The 20,816-nt window shown below is 44.0% G+C and overlaps 1 protein-coding gene across 1 annotated transcript in view; it reads left to right on the top strand.

Annotated features, from left to right (window-relative positions):
- LOC124277596 (serine/threonine-protein phosphatase 6 regulatory ankyrin repeat subunit A-like) overlaps positions 1-13,572 on the top strand; it is a 54,896-nt gene extending 41,324 nt beyond the window's left edge. The window contains 5 exon segments of the mRNA XM_046713319.1: positions 3,654-3,733; positions 10,693-10,775; positions 11,273-11,364; positions 11,714-11,857; positions 12,352-13,572. Of these exon segments, the coding sequence (XP_046569275.1) occupies positions 3,654-3,733; positions 10,693-10,775; positions 11,273-11,364; positions 11,714-11,857; positions 12,352-12,470 (518 nt within the window). The 3' untranslated portion in view covers positions 12,471-13,572.
- Positions 13,573-20,816: the final 7,244 nt, after the last annotated feature.

The following is a 20,816-nucleotide window of genomic DNA, read 5'->3' as shown; positions in this document are numbered from 1 at the left end:
CAATGCTGTCTCTATCTCACTTCTTTCTGTACAGTTAGCAGTGTTGGGTTTTGCTTCTTATGTTGGAATATCGGTATTATTGTCCCCAAGCACAAGGGGTTCTGTGTTTGTATAACCCAACTGTCTCTGTCACTCACTCACTGTTATTCGTTGTGAATGTTGTTACAGAGCTGTTGTTATTCGTTATGAATGTTGTTATAGAGCTGTTGTTATTCGTTATGAATGTTGTTACAGACCTGGGCCCACTTGCACAGAGCAATCTTAGTTACAATCAATCTTAGGCCCCTACAATCAACTTTACAATCACCATACAATTGCCTTAATCCACTTGCACAAAGCCGATCTTAGCGCGATTGTAAGACCGCATGGATTTAAGATCGCGATCTTAGCTAAGATCGCGACTCATCAACGGTGGAGGTGCGAATTTCTTAAACTCGACTCCTGTCTACAGTTGTCTGCAAGTGCGCATAGCATACTGCGCAAATAGAGAGTGATACTGGTCCCTGCACACAATACATACCTCCCTCAATCGCACTTTGCAGAATTTTCAAGACAAACATTCCAAGAAATCTTCAAGGAAACGACACGCGGGATCGATAGCATATATTTTTCTACATTTTAACTGTCTTGATTTATGAATTGAGAATGTGATATTTCAACCACGGAAATACCTACCCATGTTTTATGAAAATATTGAACTGCTAAAAATACATTCATAAATTTGGGTCTAGATTTAGTGACTTAATAATTATGAAAATTATAATAATATATCAAATATCGACAATATTTACTTATGATATAACACCTAAATGCATGATTTGCCACTGGTTGTCAATGAGACATTGTTTAATGCACAGCTTTTTTTTCCTTTTTTTTTTTTGTGTGTAAAATCAAAAATATACCCTAGAAGTATTGGTTTTCACAATATAACCAGAAAATGTAATATGGCTACAGAAGTGTTGTAAAGAATCCATGACAGGGAAATACTTAATATCAAATAATATATCGAGAGAGCAGTTGTTAAATACTCATTCACAGTATATTAATGATATGACCCTATTGCGTTGATAAATATTTTCTAAAAGTGAAATTAAAATTGAATCTTGATTTTGCACGTTAACTTGATTACTTTAATGATTAACTAAGACAAAATCACTCCATCACCGAAAAGAAAATATCTTGAGCTCTGCCATTGGGCATGACAGACTCTACGGCAACGGCATAAGCCAGGGAAACCACTCCCATCTTGCCCATAAACCAAAATTATCTGCTCTTGAGTTAATGAAAAGGTCACGGCCATTGTTAACGCGACGCCGACACCATTTGCTAGTATCCTTCCTTGATTATCAAAAGGTATGTTGTTTCACACGATTCCAACATTGAATCGGTTGGGAATAGTACTTTGTTTTTCGACTCGATAGTTCTGTGGTTCACTACAGCAAATAACAATGTATCCGGACGTTAAATCGGGTTGTGCATTCTCCGTGTTGTTGAAGTGTCGAGGCTTAATCATACAGTACAGTTTTATGCAATATAAAAGCACGCTATCTCCAAATGTAAAGCTAATTATTTGCGTGAAACTTGAACACCATTTTGTCACAGACTACAATGATCTTAGCTCCTTACAATTGGTCCGGACCAATTGTAAGTTTCGATTGTAACTTATAACGGTCTTAGCCTACAATCGCTTTGTGCAAGTCGATGGCGATTGTAGCCGAAGCCTAAGATCGCGATCTTAAGGATTTACAATAATTGTAGCGTTAAGATCGTTCTGTGCAAGTGGGCCCTGTTATTTGTTGTGAATGTTGTTACAGAGCTGTTGTTCGTTATGAATGTTGTTACAGACCTGTTATTTGTTGTGAATGTTGTTACAGAGCTGTTATTTGTTGTGAATGTTGTTACAGAGCTGTTGTTCGTTGAGAATGTTGTTACAGAGCTGTTGTGGTTCGTTATGAATGTTGTTACAGAGCTGTTATTCGTTATGAATGTTGTTACAGAGCTGTTGTTATTCATTGTGAATGTTGTTACAGAGCTGTTGTGGTTCGTTATGATTGTTGTTACAGAGCTGTTATTCGTTATGAATGTTGTTACAGAGCTGTTATTCGTTATGAATGTTGTTATAGAGCTGTTGTTATTTGTTATGAATGTTGTTATAGAGCTGTTGTTATTCGTTATGAATGTTGTTACAGACCTGTTGTTATTCATTGTGAATGTTGTTACAGACCTGTTGTTGTTCGTTGTGAATGTTGTTACAGAGCTGTTGTTATTCATTGTGAATGTTGTTACAGAGCTGTTATTCGTTATGAATGTTGTTACAGAGCTGTTATTCGTTATGAATGTTGTTACAGAGCTACTGTTATTCATTATGAACGTTGTTACAGAGCTGTTATTAGTTGTGAATGTTGTTACAGACCTGTTGTTATTCATTGTGAATGTTGTTACAGAGCTGTTCTTCATTGTGAATGTTGTTACAGAGCTGTTCTTCATTATGAATGTTGTTACAGAGCTGTTCTTCATTATGAACGTTGTTACAGAGCTGTTCTTCATTGTGAATGTTGTTACAGAGCTGTTCTTCATTGTGAATGTTGTTACAGAGCTGTTCTTCATTATGAATGTTGTTACAGAGCTGTTATTCATTGTGAATGTTGTTACAGAGCTGTTCTTCATTGTGAATGTTGTTACAGAGCTGTTCTTCATTATGAATGTTGTTACAGAGCTGTTCTTCATTGTGAATGTTGTTACAGAGCTGTTCTTCATTGTGAATGTTGTTACAGAGCTGTTCTTCATTATGAATGTTGTTACAGAGCTGTTCTTCATTATGAATGTTGTTACAGAGCTGTTCTTCATTGTGAATGTTGTTACAGAGCTGTTATTCATTATGAATGTTGTTACAGAGCTGTTATTCATTGTGAATGTTGTTACAGAGCTGTTCTTCATTGTGAATGTTGTTACAGAGCTGTTCTTCATTATGAATGTTGTTACAGAGCTGTTCTTCATTATGAATGTTGTTACAGAGCTGTTCTTCATTGTGAATGTTGTTACAGAGCTGTTATTCATTGTGAATGTTGTTACAGAGCTGTTCTTCATTATGAATGTTGTTACAGAGCTGTTCTTCATTGTGAATGTTGTTACAGAGCTGTTCTTCATTGTGAATGTTGTTACAGAGCTGTTCTTCATTGTGAATGTTGTTACAGAGCTGTTCTTCATTATGAATGTTGTTACAGAGCTGTTCTTCATTGTGAATGTTGTTACAGAGCTGTTCTTCATTGTGAATGTTGTTACAGAGCTGTTCTTCATTGTGAATGTTGTTACAGAGCTGTTATTCGTTATGAATGTTGTTACAGAGCTACTGTTATTCATTATGAACGTTGTTACAGAGCTGTTATTAGTTGTGAATGTTGTTACAGACCTGTTGTTCTTCATTGTGAATGTTGTTACAGAGCTGTTCTTCATTGTGAATGTTGTTACAGAGCTGTTCTTCATTATGAATGTTGTTACAGAGCTGTTCTTCATTATGAATGTTGTTACAGAGCTGTTCTTCATTGTGAATGTTGTTACAGAGCTGTTCTTCATTGTGAATGTTGTTACAGAGCTGTTCTTCATTATGAATGTTGTTACAGAGCTGTTGTTATTCGTTGAGAATGTTGTTACAGAACTGTTGCTGGAGAGTGGTGCTGAACTCACTGTGTCTGACATTGAGAAGAACTCACCGCTACACCATGCCTGTTTCAATGTAGGTGGACATATTGCTCAATACTTGCTATACTGTGGAAATATATTTGTCATGTATGTGTTATTCTTTTTCAGAGAGATCGTCCTTGGGGTACATATTATGCATTTTCCGGCTGAAAAATGTCCTGTGACAGTTGTATCAATGTTTTTTGAATAATTATCATGTTTCACAGTTTCCTAGAGAATTTAGCACTCATGCAGTGTTTTGGTGTTGCTGAAGCTGAATGAGTGAGTTGAAACCTATCGTTTGATGAGAGAAACTTAACCAAACCTGCAGAGGTTTTCAATTCTTTGAAGAGAGTCGTCCTTGGGGTACATATTATGCATTTTCCGGCTGAAAAATGTCCTGTGACAGTTGTATCAATGTTTTTTGAATAAAAAGATTGAACAATAAATAAACTCTTTTATTTATTATACGGACCCTACCTCACGGAGTTACCTCCCTTAGCGCATGCGCACCAACTGGGTAGGCTCCTAGACCCGTATCATCATTCCTTCTACTGTCACTGCCGTGAACAGACGTTATATGTAACCATTCATGAGCCGTTACACAGCTGAATACCGCTATGTCTGAGACACCACCTGTATGTTTGGTCTTTTTTGCCTTAAACAAGGAACAGTAAAGCTTTACAGTTGGTTGTTTCATAATTGTGACTTTGTATTTATTCTAATACGCGAACTTTCCGCGGGTTTACGCAAGTGTTGCTCTGCCATGGCGGAAGTTTAGCGTGCCGTGGTTGTAATATTGCGCATTAAAACCAACTATTACTCGCGGGTAACCTTCACGATTTTTCAATGTTTTCTACGGTTTATATGCTGCTGGCCGCTAACTAACATGCTTTGCGTGTTTGTTTTCAGGCCTTTTCATCCTGTTCGGTCTGTGGGGTAGTATCCCCGGGCCGACAGTCATACAAACTGTGTTGCCTGTCTGGAAAAGACGGGACACGACGCTGATTCCTGCCCTATTTGTCTGGCCTTTTCCCCGGCCCAGAAGAGGCGGGCGGCCGACACGCTGTTTTATCGCGGAGATGCGGAGGCGGGAGGGGACCTGACGCAGGTCCCCCGCCTAAAACAAAAGGAACGCCAAAAAGGGAAAAAATCCCGAGGCCCTTCCCCTCTCCTGCCACTTCGAAAGTGGTTTTGACATGTCGGTAATGGAATCTATGTTTCAGCAGCATATGGCCTCCTCCGCGGAAGTCCTTCGCTCGGGAGTCGGTTGGAGGTCTCCCGCAGGAGTTCTCACCCACACTCGGACGGGGCGGAGAGTCCGGGTGGGATCGCCGGGCTCGCTCGATCCTCAGCCTTGAGGCGCCTGTAGATCCGCTGCCTCTGGCTTCTGGATCCGACGCCTCGGGCTGCTCCCGAGAGGGAGGTGCTCCCAGTCCCCCCTCAGAGTTAGCGCAGGGACCGCTGAGTATTCCTGGTATTCCGGGTCCTGCGCACACCCGCCCCATGAGAGCGGGAGGCACCAGTTCTGCCTGGCCTGCCTCCAGCCGCCTCGGGACCGGGGTCCACGACGCCGGGCTGGCGCTGACGTGGAGCCGCTCTGTCTGTTCTTCCCTTCCTGTGGTTCCTAGCGCCTAGGCAGTCCACCGGGTCAGGGTTAGGGTCCTCTTACGGAGGAGACCCAGCCTCGACTCGGGCTCGGGCCGCCGAGTCAATGGAGCTTGGGAGGTTGAGGAGCATGACGGCGGCTTCCGCTTTTTGCTTCGCCTTGCGGGAGGTCCGCAGAGAATTGCCGAGGGCCTACCCCAGGCCGCGGTGCCTGCTGGTTGCGGACTCGACTGAGTTCCGCTGCCAGGCGCAGGCGCTTTGCCCCTAGGCAACCCTCGCAGACGAGCTCCGCAAGATTCTGCCTTCGCTGGTCTCGGACGGGTCGATCCCTCTTGTCTGGTGCCCGAAAGCACGGCTTGACTTACCGGATCTCGCGGCGGGCGCTACCAGCTTGGGAGGATTCCCTGTTCGTTGTGCCAATTGTAGACTAATGTGTGTTCACTTCCGCCGCCCTGGGAGGCTCGGCTTCCTCCGAGCAGCTCCGCTGCTCGGCAAGGGCTCTTTACTCCACCTTTTGCCCTCGCTGGCGCCTTCGGCGGCACGCTGCATCGACCTACGAGGGAGGTCTACCGGAACGCCGATGCAGCAGGTGCGGTGGTGGTCCATGAGGCCTACCTCTCCTCGGTTCAGAGGTCGGCCCTGGAGGCGGAGGGGCATGCTGGCGACGTGTCGCCGCATGTCGTGCTGCTCCGGCAGCAGCTCGGAAGTTCAGGCTCACTCGCGGCGACTCTTTGGCGGTCTGCTGCGCCGACGGTGATGTGCGCAGTCATGGGGATGCGCAGGCTGTGGCTGTCGACGCCTAGGTACTCGGCAGCAACACAGCAGACCTTGCTGGCCCCTCCCTTTCCGCCTGGGAGCGCACCCTCTTCCCGGGCCCAGCAGGTCATAATGGGAGGCTGCCGCTGCAGCTACCTCCTTCAAGGACTCTAAGGCCTTGTTGGAGCACCCAAGGTGTCTCGCCCTCGGCCTTCGTGCCACCTTCCTCCTCGCCGGGTGCAGCCTACACCCGAAGTTCGCCGGCTGGCTTCGCCGCTGGTAGGGGTAGGCGGAGGAACAGGTCCTGCCAAGGGTAGGGGCAAGGAGCAGTCCTCGACTAGCTCCCAGCTCAAGGGCGCTGGAGGTCTGCCCTGACCTCCCGTTAACCCATCAGGGCTGCCGCCAAGCCGCGGTGTCACGCCCAGTCAGCTCCGCTTACCGGGTCTACACACGCGATCCTACCCCATATCCCAGTGGGAGGTCAGCTCTCTATTCCTGCCGGAATGGGAGAAGGCTACCAACAACGCTTTGGGTGCTGGCCACGGTCAGCATAGGCCATCTCCCACTGTGGAAGCGAGGTCCGCCCCGACTTCACCGCATACGCCGCGACTCCGTGCCGCCGCCATGTCAAGCCAGGGCGGACATATTGCGCGACGGTTCAGGCTCTGCTGGACAAGTCCGCAATCGAGCGCATTCCACCGGGAGAGGAACAGGCGGATTTTATTCCACGCACTTCCTCGTCCCGAAGAAAGACGGCGGGTTCCGTCCGATTCTCAACCTCAAGGGGTTGAATCGCGATGCTCGAAGTACCATCCTTCAAGATGGAGACACTGGGCGCCGGTGATCTCATCTGTTCAGCCCGGCGATTGGCTCACGCCAATCGACCTAAAGGATGCGATTCGCATGTACTCCATACATCCATCGCTCAAGCAGTACCTTCGGTTCTCTTACGACGGGATGTATTACCAATTCAGGGTGCTCCCTTCGGCATATCGACTGCCCCAAGGGTGTTCACCAAGCTCATGTTAGTCCCAGCTACCCTAGCTCGCCGCAAGGAAGGCGTTGTTACCCTTACCTAGACGACTGGTTGCTCGGAGCACTAACACAGCCAGCGAAGTCAAGATGCTACTCACACAGTGATAGACATTCTAACTCGACTGGGGTGGATCATCAACCTCAAGAAACCGACCTGGTACCCACCCAGGACTTGGTTTTCTTGGAGCCGATTCCAAACGAACAAGGATCTCGCTTCCTTGTCGCCCGACCGGGTCACCAGAGTTCGGGAGATGGTATCTTCATTCCTCTCCCAGCCCCAGGCACCAGCACGGACTTGGCTCCGTCTACTGGGCCATATGGCGGCGACGATCTCTGTAGTGTGGCGGGTGCTGAGGATGCGCCCCATACAGCAAGCTTTGGCTCGGCTGTGGACTCACACGGAGGATCTGGAGCGCAGTCTCACAGTCCCCCGAAAGTGGTTGACACCTCACCTTCAGTGGTGGACAAATGTCGGGAATCTCACCAGGGGTTCCCCTTGGAAACCCGACTCCAGCTCTCACAGTTCAGACCGCGCGTCCCTCACGGGCTGGGGTGTTCTGGGCAGTTTGTCGGCTTCCGGACTCTGGTCGAAGTCAAGCCCACCTTCACATCAACGTGTTGGAACTGAGAGCTGTGCGGTTGGTATTCGAGCTTCAGAGAGCATGTCCGTGGCCAGGTAGTCCGCCTTCAGTTAGACAACCAGACGGCCATGTCGTACATCCTGAAGCAGGGAGGCACGGTGTCCCCAGCGCCCGGGAAGCGTGGGACTTTCTCCTCTGGTGCCAATTCAGCAGTGCATTGTCAGGTACTCCCTGTTTATCTCCCGGGCTGGAGAACGGCGATGCGAGCAGATGCGCCTCTCGCCCGGATCCTGGCCCCCGCACAGTGGATGCTCGACAGGCAGATATTCACAGTAATCTCCCAGTTGTACGGGTCGTTCGAGGTGGATCTGTGGATCAGACACCCGTGTTCTGCTCTCGGATACCGGACCCAGGGGCGTTGGCTGCCGACGCCTTCCTGCTGGATTGGACGGGCAAAGTGCTCTGGCTGCCCCGCCGCTACCACTCATTCCCCGTGTCCTTTCACAGCTGTCCACCCAGCCAGCTCGCTACTTGTGCTACTGGCACCGCTTTGGCCGCCACAGAGCTGGTTTTCGGTAATTCTCAGGTTTCTGGCTCAGCCTCCTGTTCTATTACCTTTGCGACCGGACATTCTCACTCAGAACGGAGCGCCCACCCAAATCCACGGATTCAGTGGGTGGCTTGGCCTCTGTCAGGTCTACCCTCGAGGCACGCTGGAATTCCTGCAGCAGTTGCAGACACAATTCTGGCTTCGGTAGGGATTCGACAAACGCTCAGTACGAGGATAGGTGGTCCCGCTATGCGCTGGTGTTCAGATAAGGGATTGCAGATCCCTTTCTGGGCGGATTTAGTCCCAGTATTGGAGTTTTGCAAGCTCGCTTGGAAGAAGGCCTGGCGGCATTTCGACCATTCAGCGGCTACTCCACCGCTATTTCCACTTTTCACACCCCTGTCGATGGTGCTCTTCTGGGGCAGCACCCTCTCGCATAGCGCCGCTGGGCTGAACGGATTCGACCTGCCCTCAGGCTTAACCAGTCCACCTTTGGGATTTGTCGATCGTGCTCTCGATTGGCTGTCCGTCCCACTTTCTCACACCTATCGGCTATTTCCATTCCGTTGTTGACCTGGAAAGCTGTTTTTCTGGTGGCGGTAACATCTGGTCGTAGGGTCGGCGATTTACATGCTATGTCAGTCCGACCCGGGCGCTGACTGTGTTTCACACGGATCGCGGTCAGTATTAAGCCTCCCAGATACTTGCACCGAATCAAGGTCGATCACGCTTCCATGTGACAGCTCCTATCGAACTTCCTACTCTTACCCAGCCTTCCACATCGGGACCACTCACGAAAGCACTCACCCGCTGGATGTCCGTAGAAGACGCTCAAAGTCTATATCAAACTTAACGCAGGGGATCCGTGACGGGTACCCAGCTGTTCTGTTGTTACGGTGGCGGGAAGGCTGGTCTGCCAGCGCAGCAAGCAGACTTTGTCTCGCTGGCTAGTCTCGTATTTGTGCCGCTTATCAGGCTAAGGGCAAGCCTCCCCTGAGGGGTTGAAGGCTCACTCGGTCAGGGCAGTAGTCGCCAAAAGCTTTTGCATCGCACTCCCCATTGAAGAGATCTGCTCCGCCGCTATTTGGAGCCGGCCAAGCACGCTTATACGGCATTATCAGCTCGACACGCATTCCCGTAATCGTCGCGAAGCTTTGGCCGCACTGTTCTCTCCAGTGGACAGTGTCATGCCACCCTGACCGAAAGTGAGTCTTGGTTTATTGGTTTGTTTTGACGCTTACTGTACAATAATTCCATTATTGACATGTCTGCTACTGTGAGCTCACTCAGAGAACCTGTACCCCCTTCGATTCTCTCACGGAGTTACTATATCGCTAGTGAGTGGTATTTTGCATTCCCCACGGTGCTCCTCATGTAGCCACTTAGTGGGTGGGGATTCATTGACATTCGCATTTCGTGCAATGTCTCATTATGCTAGAGAGGTCGTCTTTGAGCACAATTCCTCCCTGTCAGTTCCCTCCCATAATGCCTCTCGGAAGCTAAACTGGGACAAGTGACAGGTGAGTGTTATGGCGCCTGTTCAATTTTTTTTCCATGATACTGATCGCTATATTTGTGTGTGCTTGGACAGAATTCCCTCCTCCCTGGCCTCCGGTCTTTGGGAGTCTGTGTTTATGCATATATATGTACCCCAAGGATCGATCTCTCTGAAAGAATTAACCAAACCTGCAGAGGTTTTCAATTCTTTGAAGAGAGTCGCCCTTGGGGTAGGGCCTCCGCCTCCCGCAATTCTGTTCACTGATAAGAATTCAGCAGAAGGAATGATGATACGGGTCTAGGAGCCTACCCAGTTGGTGCGCATGCGTTAAGGGAGGTAACTCCGTGAGGTAGGGTCCGTATAATAAATAAAAGAGTTTATTTATTGTTCAATCTTTTTATTCAAAAAACATTGATACAACTGTCACAGGACATTTTTCAGCCGGAAAATGCATAATATGTACCCCAAGGACGACTCTCTTCAAAGAATTGAAAACCTCTGCAGGTTTGGTTAAGTTTCTCTCATCAAACGATAGGTTTCAACTCACTCATTCAGCAACACCAAAACACTGCATGAGTGCTAAATTCTCTAGGAAACTGTGAAACATGTTAATTATCTTGCTGAAAGATCTGAGCCCTGAGACATTGCAGGATCATCTGTTCGTGGTGAGAAGCCCAAATTCTGATCCTTGTAAGACGTTCCACTCAGGGATTGATCCCTGAATGAATGAGTATGGATTTGGGTCCAGCATTATCACAAAGAAGGGACAGTGGTCTTCCCACATTGTACCCATGTGGGGAATGGGACCATGGTCTTATTCCTGATGAGCAAACACTTAAGCACTAGGCTAGCCCTGAACTAGTAAACCTGTAGACCGGCATCACATCAAGCTGATGTGACTATAATACTATTAGGAGCAGTGTTTCAGTATTGCTGTAAATATGCTGAGGAGAACATACAGAGACACAGTGTTGTGGATGTTTCAGGCAAAAGAAGATGTGGCTCTGTTGTTACTGGATAAGATCGAAGACTCCACAACTGTAAATATGGCTAACTCAGAACTCAAAACGTAAGTAGCATCATAGTTAGTACCATGTATCAGAGATTTTTGTGAAATAGAAAGGGAATCTGAAATATAATGTTCAAATGTTTTGCAAAAATGGATGTTATTGTTTGACTGGTAAGACTTTATTTAAGGCTTCTGTTAATAAGACTGTTAATGCATGGCCAACTGTTGAAGGCATTGGCAAAGACAACTCTGTGGCTCTGAAACCTCAGATTAAGTTCCCAGTGATACATTCTTGTTCTAAAATATGGAGAGATGACCAGCTCCACAAATAGCACCTCCACTATCAATGTATGTATTACCAAGGGAGTAACAGGTGTAATGTATAGTAGACTTAGTAGACCATCTAAGTTTCAATGTAATCTGGCTGATCATGAGAATAGCTCTTTATTATGTCAGCAACTAGTTTTTCTGTTCCACATGGAATAGCTGCATTATTTTGCCTTAGGTAAAACAAATACTCTGTTTACTTTATTATAAACTCACTGTGTCCTCTACAGACCTCTTCACCTGGCAGCCAAGCAAGGTTTGGTCCCAGTGGTGCAGGATCTCATATCAAAGGGTGCCAGTCTCCTTGCCTTGGATGAGAGTGGTACGTAGCAACATTAGGGGCAGATGTAACACTTTAACTGATTCAGACTGTTTCATACTCTACTGACCTATAGTTCAATGGTGGGATTTGATGGGAGAGAAGTGTTCCGTTTTATCAGACGTCACCTGACATAGAGATAGGGTGTGAGGATATTAGGTTAGACAAGCCCCAAACTCACTGACTTATTCCATTTTCAAAGTTAATCTTGTCCACATTTTTTCTCGAATATTAAGACTTAAGATTGTTGCAAGTGTAATGTGAGTGTTGGCATCGAATAGCTCATTTTGATAGACTTGGGTTGCTTTTTGTTGAAAATGCTGTAGATTAACTGGGTTGTCTCCCTTTGCAGGCTACACGCCAGCGTTAGCATGTGCCCCCACGAACAGAGTGGCTGATTGTCTTTCCATAATTCTTGCCCACATGCCCTTCGGGGGCACACCAAACAACACGTTAAGCCGCGCTATCAGATACGATCATCAGACAACAGCTTTTGGTAAGTCTTCTGTCATGTAAGTCCGGGGAGCTGATGTATGTATAATGTCAAGGCCATCAGTAAATCATTAGTGATTACAGACCATTACAGATCATTTCTGGCTGACATGCTTGACCCGATGAATTGGCCTTCGGTGGGAATTTACTGCATTGTGTTGTTTATAATTACACTGAATTGTAAATCTTTTGTGGCGGTGGGTAGCCTAATTATGGGTAAAGTGTAACCATACCCACTAAAGGATCTGTAAACGATGTGTGGTGATGTTGGTTTTACTCTTCCTAGCGGATTACTTATTTTTATCATGTATGATACAGCTATGTGTCATCTGTCTGGTGGTTATTTTGTCTTTATGGTCTGATTACTATCAGTAGATTATCTCATGACAAAGTTTGTACGCATTCATTTAAGGATTCATTTTTGCAATCCTATTCCCTTCTTTTAACCCCCCTTCTTTCATTATGGCTAATGGACACATGACATTGTTGATGCTTCAGGGCTGACCAGGACGCTGGACGCAACTGACCAGGTGAGCATAGGCAGCCCCGCAGGAAGTGTGCAGGATGGGAAGGACTACTCAGGTTCATATCAGAGCTCAGACTCGGAGTTCTACTGAGAAGTGGAGCCCCAGTAGGAGAACAGTTGTGTTGCTCCAGCTTTAGAGGGGAGGTCATCGTCAGTTGTCATCTTGTGATCTCATGAACAGAATAGTGTTCCCTTAGAACTGTCAGCTCTCAGGCATTCATTGAGTATTTACTTAACTCTTGAAGTAATTATCAGGAAAGCTTTTGAAGTAATTATCAGGAAAGCTTTTGAAGTAATTATCTGGAAAGCTCTAAATCAAGGCTCGTGCTCTCACTTGGATACATACTTAAAGTAAGTTGGTATTCTAATCAGATAAACATCAAACCAGCTTCTCAGGCCATGAAGCATTAAGTCTGCTTTGGCAGTCAACTCATCCTGGTTTGAGTTATGAATGACCTGATGATACAGCAGTCACTGGTTATCACAGTGGTTGATCAAAGAGGTTTTACAGGATGTTAGCTGATCTGGCTAAAAATGTATTTGCCCTCCATATCGAATATGTGAACTTGTGTGAGTACTTAGACTTGGCTCAATTGTTCTGTGTGTAACTTGTGTGAATCACCGAGCCTTGGCTCAAGTGTTGTGTGTAACTTGTGTGAATCACCAAGCCTCAGCTTAAGTGTTCTGTGTGAACTTGTGTGAATCACTGAGCCTCGACTCAAGTGTTCTGTGTGAAGTTGTGTGAATCACCGAGCCTCAGCTTAAGTGTTCTGTGTGAACTTGTGTGAATCACCGAGCCTCAGCTTAAGTGTTCTGTGTGAACTTGTGTGAATCACTGAGCCTCGACTCAAGTGTTCTGTGTGAACTTCTGTGAACTTCTGTGAAACACCGAGCATTGGCTCAAGTGTTGTGTGGGGACTTTTGTGAAACACCCAGCCTTGGCTTAAATGTTCTGTGTGAACTTTATGAACTTGTGAGATTCACCGAGCCTGAGCTCAAGTGTTCGGTGTGAACTTGGCCTTCGCCCACGTCTGTGCACGACAGTCCATGGCACAAGTGTTCATATCATGGTTTGGTCTCAAGAACTAGCAGGGCTGTTTATAACAGCGCAAACTATTTTGGATTGTCTTGCAGTTCCCAAACCAAGGCAACAGTGAGCTCCGAGCTGTAATAGATAACCTTTGTGGTTCTTGGAAGACAGGTAACGTAACACACCCTCCATTTACAGGGGTTTATGATGCAGAGGTACAGATAAGCTGCGTATCTGCGTAAATTACGCAAATATTTATGTGCAAACTCAATTCTTATCAAGTCTATTGCGTACAAGTATGCTTGAATTTTTTTAAATACTCAATAAATTATATCTTGCATGCGTACACACAAAAATGTCGAATCTTAGCTTGCATAGATAAAATAACTGAGGTATATTCAGAGGTTCTATTTCAACACATGAACTTGCCAACTTTCAGTCTTTCTTATCGTTTCTCATATTACAGATACAAAATATATAACATTTAAACTTATATTTTTACAATTAATGGAAAATGACAAAATACACAATTGAGTTTGAGTGAGGTGAGTACAATTTAATTGGTTACTCAAAGGAAAATTAGGATACCCAATTGAGATGAACACAAGTGAGTACATAACTCAATGACCCAAAATGTTATCTGTAGCTCTGATGATGGCATAATCTGTTTTAAAACTGATACGGATAAAATGTCAATGGTTTGCCCAGTGGTACAGTTAGACAATGTTTTGTCTTTGTTTGCAGAAAGCCTGGGAGTTGAGAGATTTATGATAGATCATTTCAAACTGTAGCTCTGACAGGATTTACTGCAGCTTTCCCTGATATGATCTTTTCCTCTGTAGAGTCTGGAATATTCAAATAGCTTTAGCACTGCCTTACATTCAGTCAAATACCTTTATAACGATTGAGTCAAAGTCTTGTTGTGTATTGATTGTGTATCACTGCCTCAATTCCAGGAATGTAGTTTGTATTGTCAAGCTTGTTTCAGATTGTTCTGGATGTTTGAGAGAACATTGTTAATCCTTGTGAAGGTTTAGTCCTGGCTGAAATATTCAAGGTACTAACATTCTGTGGTATTGCCAGTGTATCATGCTCTTGTTGCAACTGTGTATTCAAAACACACATCAGTCTCTTCATCAAAACCTCTATGTGCACCACACAAACCCAGTGAATTACTGCATGCATGAAGCTTGTTCAAAGTTTATTAAGTCAATGGTGTCTTCAGAAGTTCAGAAACTAATATTTTAGATGAGCAAGACCTGGCTTCTTTTCACAGAATGCTTTTTGTCCTCCTATTGTTATCAGTCAGTGTTGAGCTGTTGGAGTTCTGATCAACTAAGTGTGAAGATTATTTTGTGAAACAGGATCCTGTTGTAATTGTCAAGGGACTTGTGGGTAGTAGATGTGCATGCAGATGTCCAATGTCACGCTGCTTGCCACTGTCACAGATGTGTGTCTATGTGATAGATCTCGTATGGATATTCCAGATTTTACAGTGGGTTTTATTGCGTTTGATTGTTCTCAGTATAAGGTTCATGGTTTGAAATATCACACTAATCTTTGTGAAGATGCCATTTATTTTACAATAATCTTTTAATCCCTTGAAGGGCGAGGGAGAACAGATATTTCAGGAGCTTTTACCAAGGGAGGTAACTTGTGCTCTAAAGCCATCCCTCAATGACTGCAGTTGAAGCCTAAATCTTGTCAATGGTTCACTGAAGTTTGAATTGAAAGATTCGAAGGGTTTAATTTTGACTCCACACTAACCCCCTTGTAACCAAGTTTCATAGATTAAAATCTATGTGACATTAACTAATGACATAGTTTAGAAAGTTAAATTTACAAATAGAGGTGGGTACTTCCTGAAGTGATTAGATCACCTACAAGATTTCAATACCACATTTACCTGTTCAGTTGATTTAATCAATGAAAAGATGAAATGACCTTAAACCCCCACTCGCTACAATGAACTAGTTGTTTTCAGCTTCACTGAGTTTTGACAAGACCACACGTTGAAGCACTTATATTACATTGTTAACTTATATAAAATGGCCATTTTACTCATGTACAGCAAATGCTTGTTTTGAACTTTCTATATCGATCTGTTATGATATATCATGAAATATCCAGAACCTGATTCTACTGTCTATACTTGTACCGGTCATAGTAATGCTGCGCGACATACTGGTGGGCTGTTGGTCTTACTAGGGACGTTGTACCACTGACATTGGCTCTGAACCAGCGTGGGAAGCCGACCGAGGCACAACACTGTTATTGTTACTGTTATGTTTTTATGTGAGTGTTACGTCTTTCACTATGTTGTTTCCCAAGCTCAACTTGTTACAAATACATAGTTCATGACACAATGTAGCATTATGTCAACAGTCAGTGACTCCCATTGACACAGATACACTTGATAATGACACATTGTAGCATTATGTCAACAGTCAGTGACTCCCATGTTGGCTGACACAGATACACTTGATAATGACACAATGTAGCATTATGTCAACAGTCAGTGACTCCCATGTTGGCTGACACAGATACACTTGATAATGACACAATGTAGCATTATGTCAACAGTCAGTGACTCCCATGTTGGCTGACACAGATACACTTGATAATGACACAATGTAGCATTATGTCAACAGTCAGTGACTCCCATGTTGGCTGACACAGATACACTTGATAATGACACAATGTAGCATTATGTCAACAGTCAGTGACTCCCATGTTGGCTGACACAGATACACTTGATAATGACACATTGTAGCATTATGTCAACAGTCAGTGACTCCCATGTTGGCTGACACAGATACACTTGATAATGACACAATGCAGCATTATGTCAACAGTCAGTGACTGCCCATGTTGGCTGACACAGATACACTTGATAATGACACAATGTAGCATTATGTGAACTGTCAGTGATGCCCATGTTGGCTGACACAGATACACTTGATAATGACACAATGCAGCATTATGTCAACAGTCAGTGATGCCCATGTTGGCTGACACAGATACACTTGATAATGACACAATGTAGCATTATGTGAACTGTCAGTGACTCCCGTGTTGGCTGACACAGATACACTTGATAATGACAAAATGTAGCATTATGTCAACAGTCAGTGACTCCCATGTTGGCTGACACAGATACACTTGATAATGACACATTGTAGCATTATGTCAACAGTCAGTGACTCCCATGTTGGCTGACACAGATACACTTGATAATGACACAATGTAGCATTATGTCAACAGTCAGTGACTCCCATGTTGGCTGACACAGATACACTTGATAATGACACAATGTAGCATTATGTCAACAGTCAGTGACTCCCATGTTGGCTGACACAGATACACTTGATAATGACAAAATGTAGCATTATGTCAACAGTCAGTGACTCCCATGTTGGCTGACACAGATACACTTGATAATGACACATTGTAGCATTATGTCAACAGTCAGTGACTCCCATGTTGGCTGACACAGATACACTTGATAATGACACAATGTAGCATTATGTCAACAGTCAGTGACTCCCATGTTGGCTGACACAGATACACTTGATAATGACACATTGTAGCATTATGTCAACAGTCAGTGACTCCCATGTTGGCTGACACAGATACACTTGATAATGACACATTGTAGCATTATGTCAACAGTCAGTGACTCCCATGTTGGCTGACACAGATACACTTGATAATGACACATTGTAGCATTATGTCAACAGTCAGTGACTCCCATGTTGGCTGACACAGATACACTTGATAATGACAAAATGTAGCATTATGTCAGCAGTCAGTGACTCCCATGTTGGCTGACACAGATACACTTGATAATGTTGTTTGATCGGTACCAGTGAATGTCCATTCTGTTCTGTTATTGCCCTTGCCCCGATTCCCGTCCGCACACATCCCGCCTTGTTGATGGTCAAGTGCCTGTATCATTCCACATGTTGACAATACCAGTGATGAAATACTTCAATCCTTTGTTACATGCTGTTTCTGGAGATTTATTGCAAGGTTATACGAGATTGCCTTGGGGAAATCAAACCACAACTGTTTGAATGTTTTATTTGTGTGAAGTAGCCAAGTAGTGTCAAGAAGGATGTCACTCTCAGATTTTACTCAGAGCTGAATAATGGGTTCTTGCAGTCTCTGAATTATTCTGAAGAAATATACTTCCCTTGTTTAGACCATAGGCCAGAGTTGTTTTTTTCTTCATGGTTAAACAACCTCTCTTTTCCTATGTGTGACCCTCTTCTTGCATAGAATGTCTGTTAACTTAACAACCATTTGATATTAGTAAATCAAAGACCAAAACCTTATGAGTTATTTAACAACTGTTGGACAGATTAATTATAAATAAGTAGGTAGTATTCTGTGTGATCTGTTCTGGTAAAGAATGTCTGTTTTGGTAAAAATGCTGGGAAAACACAGTGTTTGTAGCATTCAGCCTCTGTCTTGTGTCATAGTGTGATACTTCAACACCCCATACCATCCCTATCTGGTTAGGATTACTGTCCAGTGTTAGAGTTGTAGTAGTTGTTACAGTTTGGTTTAGTGCTATTTATCGATATACCTTCCAAGTCTGTCAGAAGTTCAGTGAAACCATGGATGAACTCTGGCTTGATGTAATGATCTATAGGACAGCCTGGACAGTAGGTACTGTGATTGTATTATATCCCTGTGCCTCTAGACTTTATCTTAGGTCTGTTGCCACCTCTGTATCTCCCTTGAGGATATTCAGGGTTAGAGGAGATCCCAGCTATTCATGCTGGCTGTGAGGGAGCTGATATTGCTGAGTGTGGCATTCAACAATTATCATGATCTTCAGATGGACTCAATAAAACCCCATCAAAAGTCCAGGCTCCTGTACTGACATCAATACAAAACCTAAAGAAATTTGTCTATTGATTTAGCAAAAGCTGGTTACTTTCCTATCCTAAACATTTTGTCAATTCAAAATTGTCTGATATTACAGTTGTATGTGTAGAGTGTCAACTGTTGTTCTGTACCCTACCAACCTCTCATCTGTCATGGCTGACAAGGTGACAGTCTGTACATGGTTCAGCCGTGGACTCCTATACATGTTGCATATAGCTGACCTAATATATGAAGTATTATGTGTGTAACACAGATAGATATATAAATAGATATGTGGAGGGTTTTGTATGGCACCTGGGAGTGAAGTGATGAAGTGTGTGGATAACTTTATATATAAACACTTTCAGATTGAAAGAGTTGCGTCCTTATGAACTTTGCACATACACACAATGCAGCAATGTCAACTAAATCAGATACTAGTTCCAGGGTTCGAAATACCCCATATATTAGTGTGCCATGGCACAGTAAATATTGAAATGGCACGGCTGAAAAATATTCTCGGTGCCTTTTTGACACGCCTAATGTTTTAGAGACATAACTCACATTTAGTCATTTAATCCTCAAAACAATAATACCCTACATATTTGAATGCTCATAAACCCATGTCTTTATTTAACAGTAAATTTCAAATGATCATCATCATCATTTATTCTAAAAACATGTGGGCATACTTGGTTTCTGAAAGGCACACCTAAAATATTTGTCTGGTGCCCTAAGGCACACTTAGAAAAAAAAGTATTTCTATCCCTGAGTTCTCATTGCTGCTAAATAAAGGTCATGAGCTTATAGGTCACATCAAAACAACCTTTTCAGATGTTAATCCCATTGAAGTGAGAACAGAATCAGTTTTATTGTAACTTATCAGTAACTGTCTCACAATACTTTAACATGCAGACATTCCAAGGCTGCATCATCCAAAAGAAGAACCAGTCTGCCACTTTACTGATCTGATACGTGACCTCTGGTTAAATGGAGGTCATTTTGACATGGTCCATAATGTCATCAGATTTTGTTTCGTGGTTGTGAGAACACAGAACTTGTTTGACTGCTGCATCAACTTATGCATTGACTGCACAGGTTTTAAAGAGAGGGTACATGGACTGGGTGTTGTTAGATATGCTTGACGTCACACCTTTAGTTCGTGCACAATTAAATTCTCAATCCAAAACAATAGCACTGTGCACATGAAGCTGACAACTCAAGCGCTTCAGAGAATATAGTGATTTATGTCATTTTTTACGAGCGTCAAATGGAAGAGAAAGCTTGTGTATATTTCTCAGTGTTGGGTTTTAAAATACTAATTGGCAGCTTGAATGGATAAGAAGCCAGTGTTTATCAATGTCTAAGTTACAATATTAATACCTTTGTTGTACCTTGGAAGCCATTCCGAGAAAAGGAGCACTTCCTGACCTGCTGATGAGACTACCCCCACTGTGAGGTCTCTGGAGCAGGTACCTCGTCTGTGGAGTAAGGCAAACAGAGCAGTACACACAGGTGGTTAGTGGCTGTTAGCATCAGAATGGTTGATGTACCGGCACTTCACTGGCCCGACTGGCTACTGAATTTTCATGGGGTCATGCTAATACACCCTAAAATCATGCAAGATTATGGCCAGATAAAAATGTTCATCATCAGAGCAGCTTAATGATGAAACCTGTGTCTGCACTCAAATTTTGGGCTAGTGAAGTATTTTGTGGTCTTGTAATGTTCAGGCATAGGTAGCCCGACTGGCTTGCAAAATTTGGAAACTATTTCACACTCCTCCACAATCCAACACCTCGTCAGTAGTGTCTAGTACATAAGGTATTATATGCCCGGGGGTCTACGAGGCCCAAGTTGACCATCTGTCATCATGACATTGGTGTGGAAACATGTCCGGCCAGTCGTGGTGGGTCATCAAACAGGCTGTTGTGATATGAGTTGAATATTTGTGGTCAAATACTCTTTAGGCTACTTCTTGCTGGACAGTAACAGCGGGTTTATGAAGGATTTGGAACCTTCTCTATGAAATATGGTGCTGCCTCGAGCATGCATGCATGAAACCATGGCGTGTAGAATATGTTTCCACCTTGTGATTACACCCCCGAGATGAGGCAAGCACCACTATCGGGGTAGTTTTAACATAGCTTGCCTATGCATCAGGGCTGTTTATTTCATTTTATGTCCAATATTTTATCATTGTATGATGTTTTTTCATGAACTATTACTCCTGTACTATTTCACAGCGCACTTTGGGGATGAAATAAATACCACTATCTATTAAACTGTCATCTAGGTCAGGCCTTTTCTTCCAAGTTATTTGATTAGAGAGACATGTGATTCAAGCTTTTGTTTTCTATGACTAACTTTTGAAGATGATTCGTAGTTTTGGTGATTTCTGTGAATGAAAAACTGGAAGTTGTGAATGAGTTGTGTAAGAAGATAGTTGTGAGTGACATAAGTGTATTAAGTGGTTCTAGAGCTGATGCATAATCCCAGTATTGAAGGAAGGACACTCACGGAGTGTATTGA

This window comes from Haliotis rubra, unplaced genomic scaffold, assembly GCF_003918875.1.
Source record: "Haliotis rubra isolate DU_JTF1 unplaced genomic scaffold, ASM391887v1 Scf224, whole genome shotgun sequence".
NCBI lineage: Eukaryota > Metazoa > Mollusca > Gastropoda > Lepetellida > Haliotidae > Haliotis > Haliotis rubra.
Note: the sequence above shows the minus strand (reverse complement) of the source record. Positions and strands in the feature narration are given on the sequence as shown.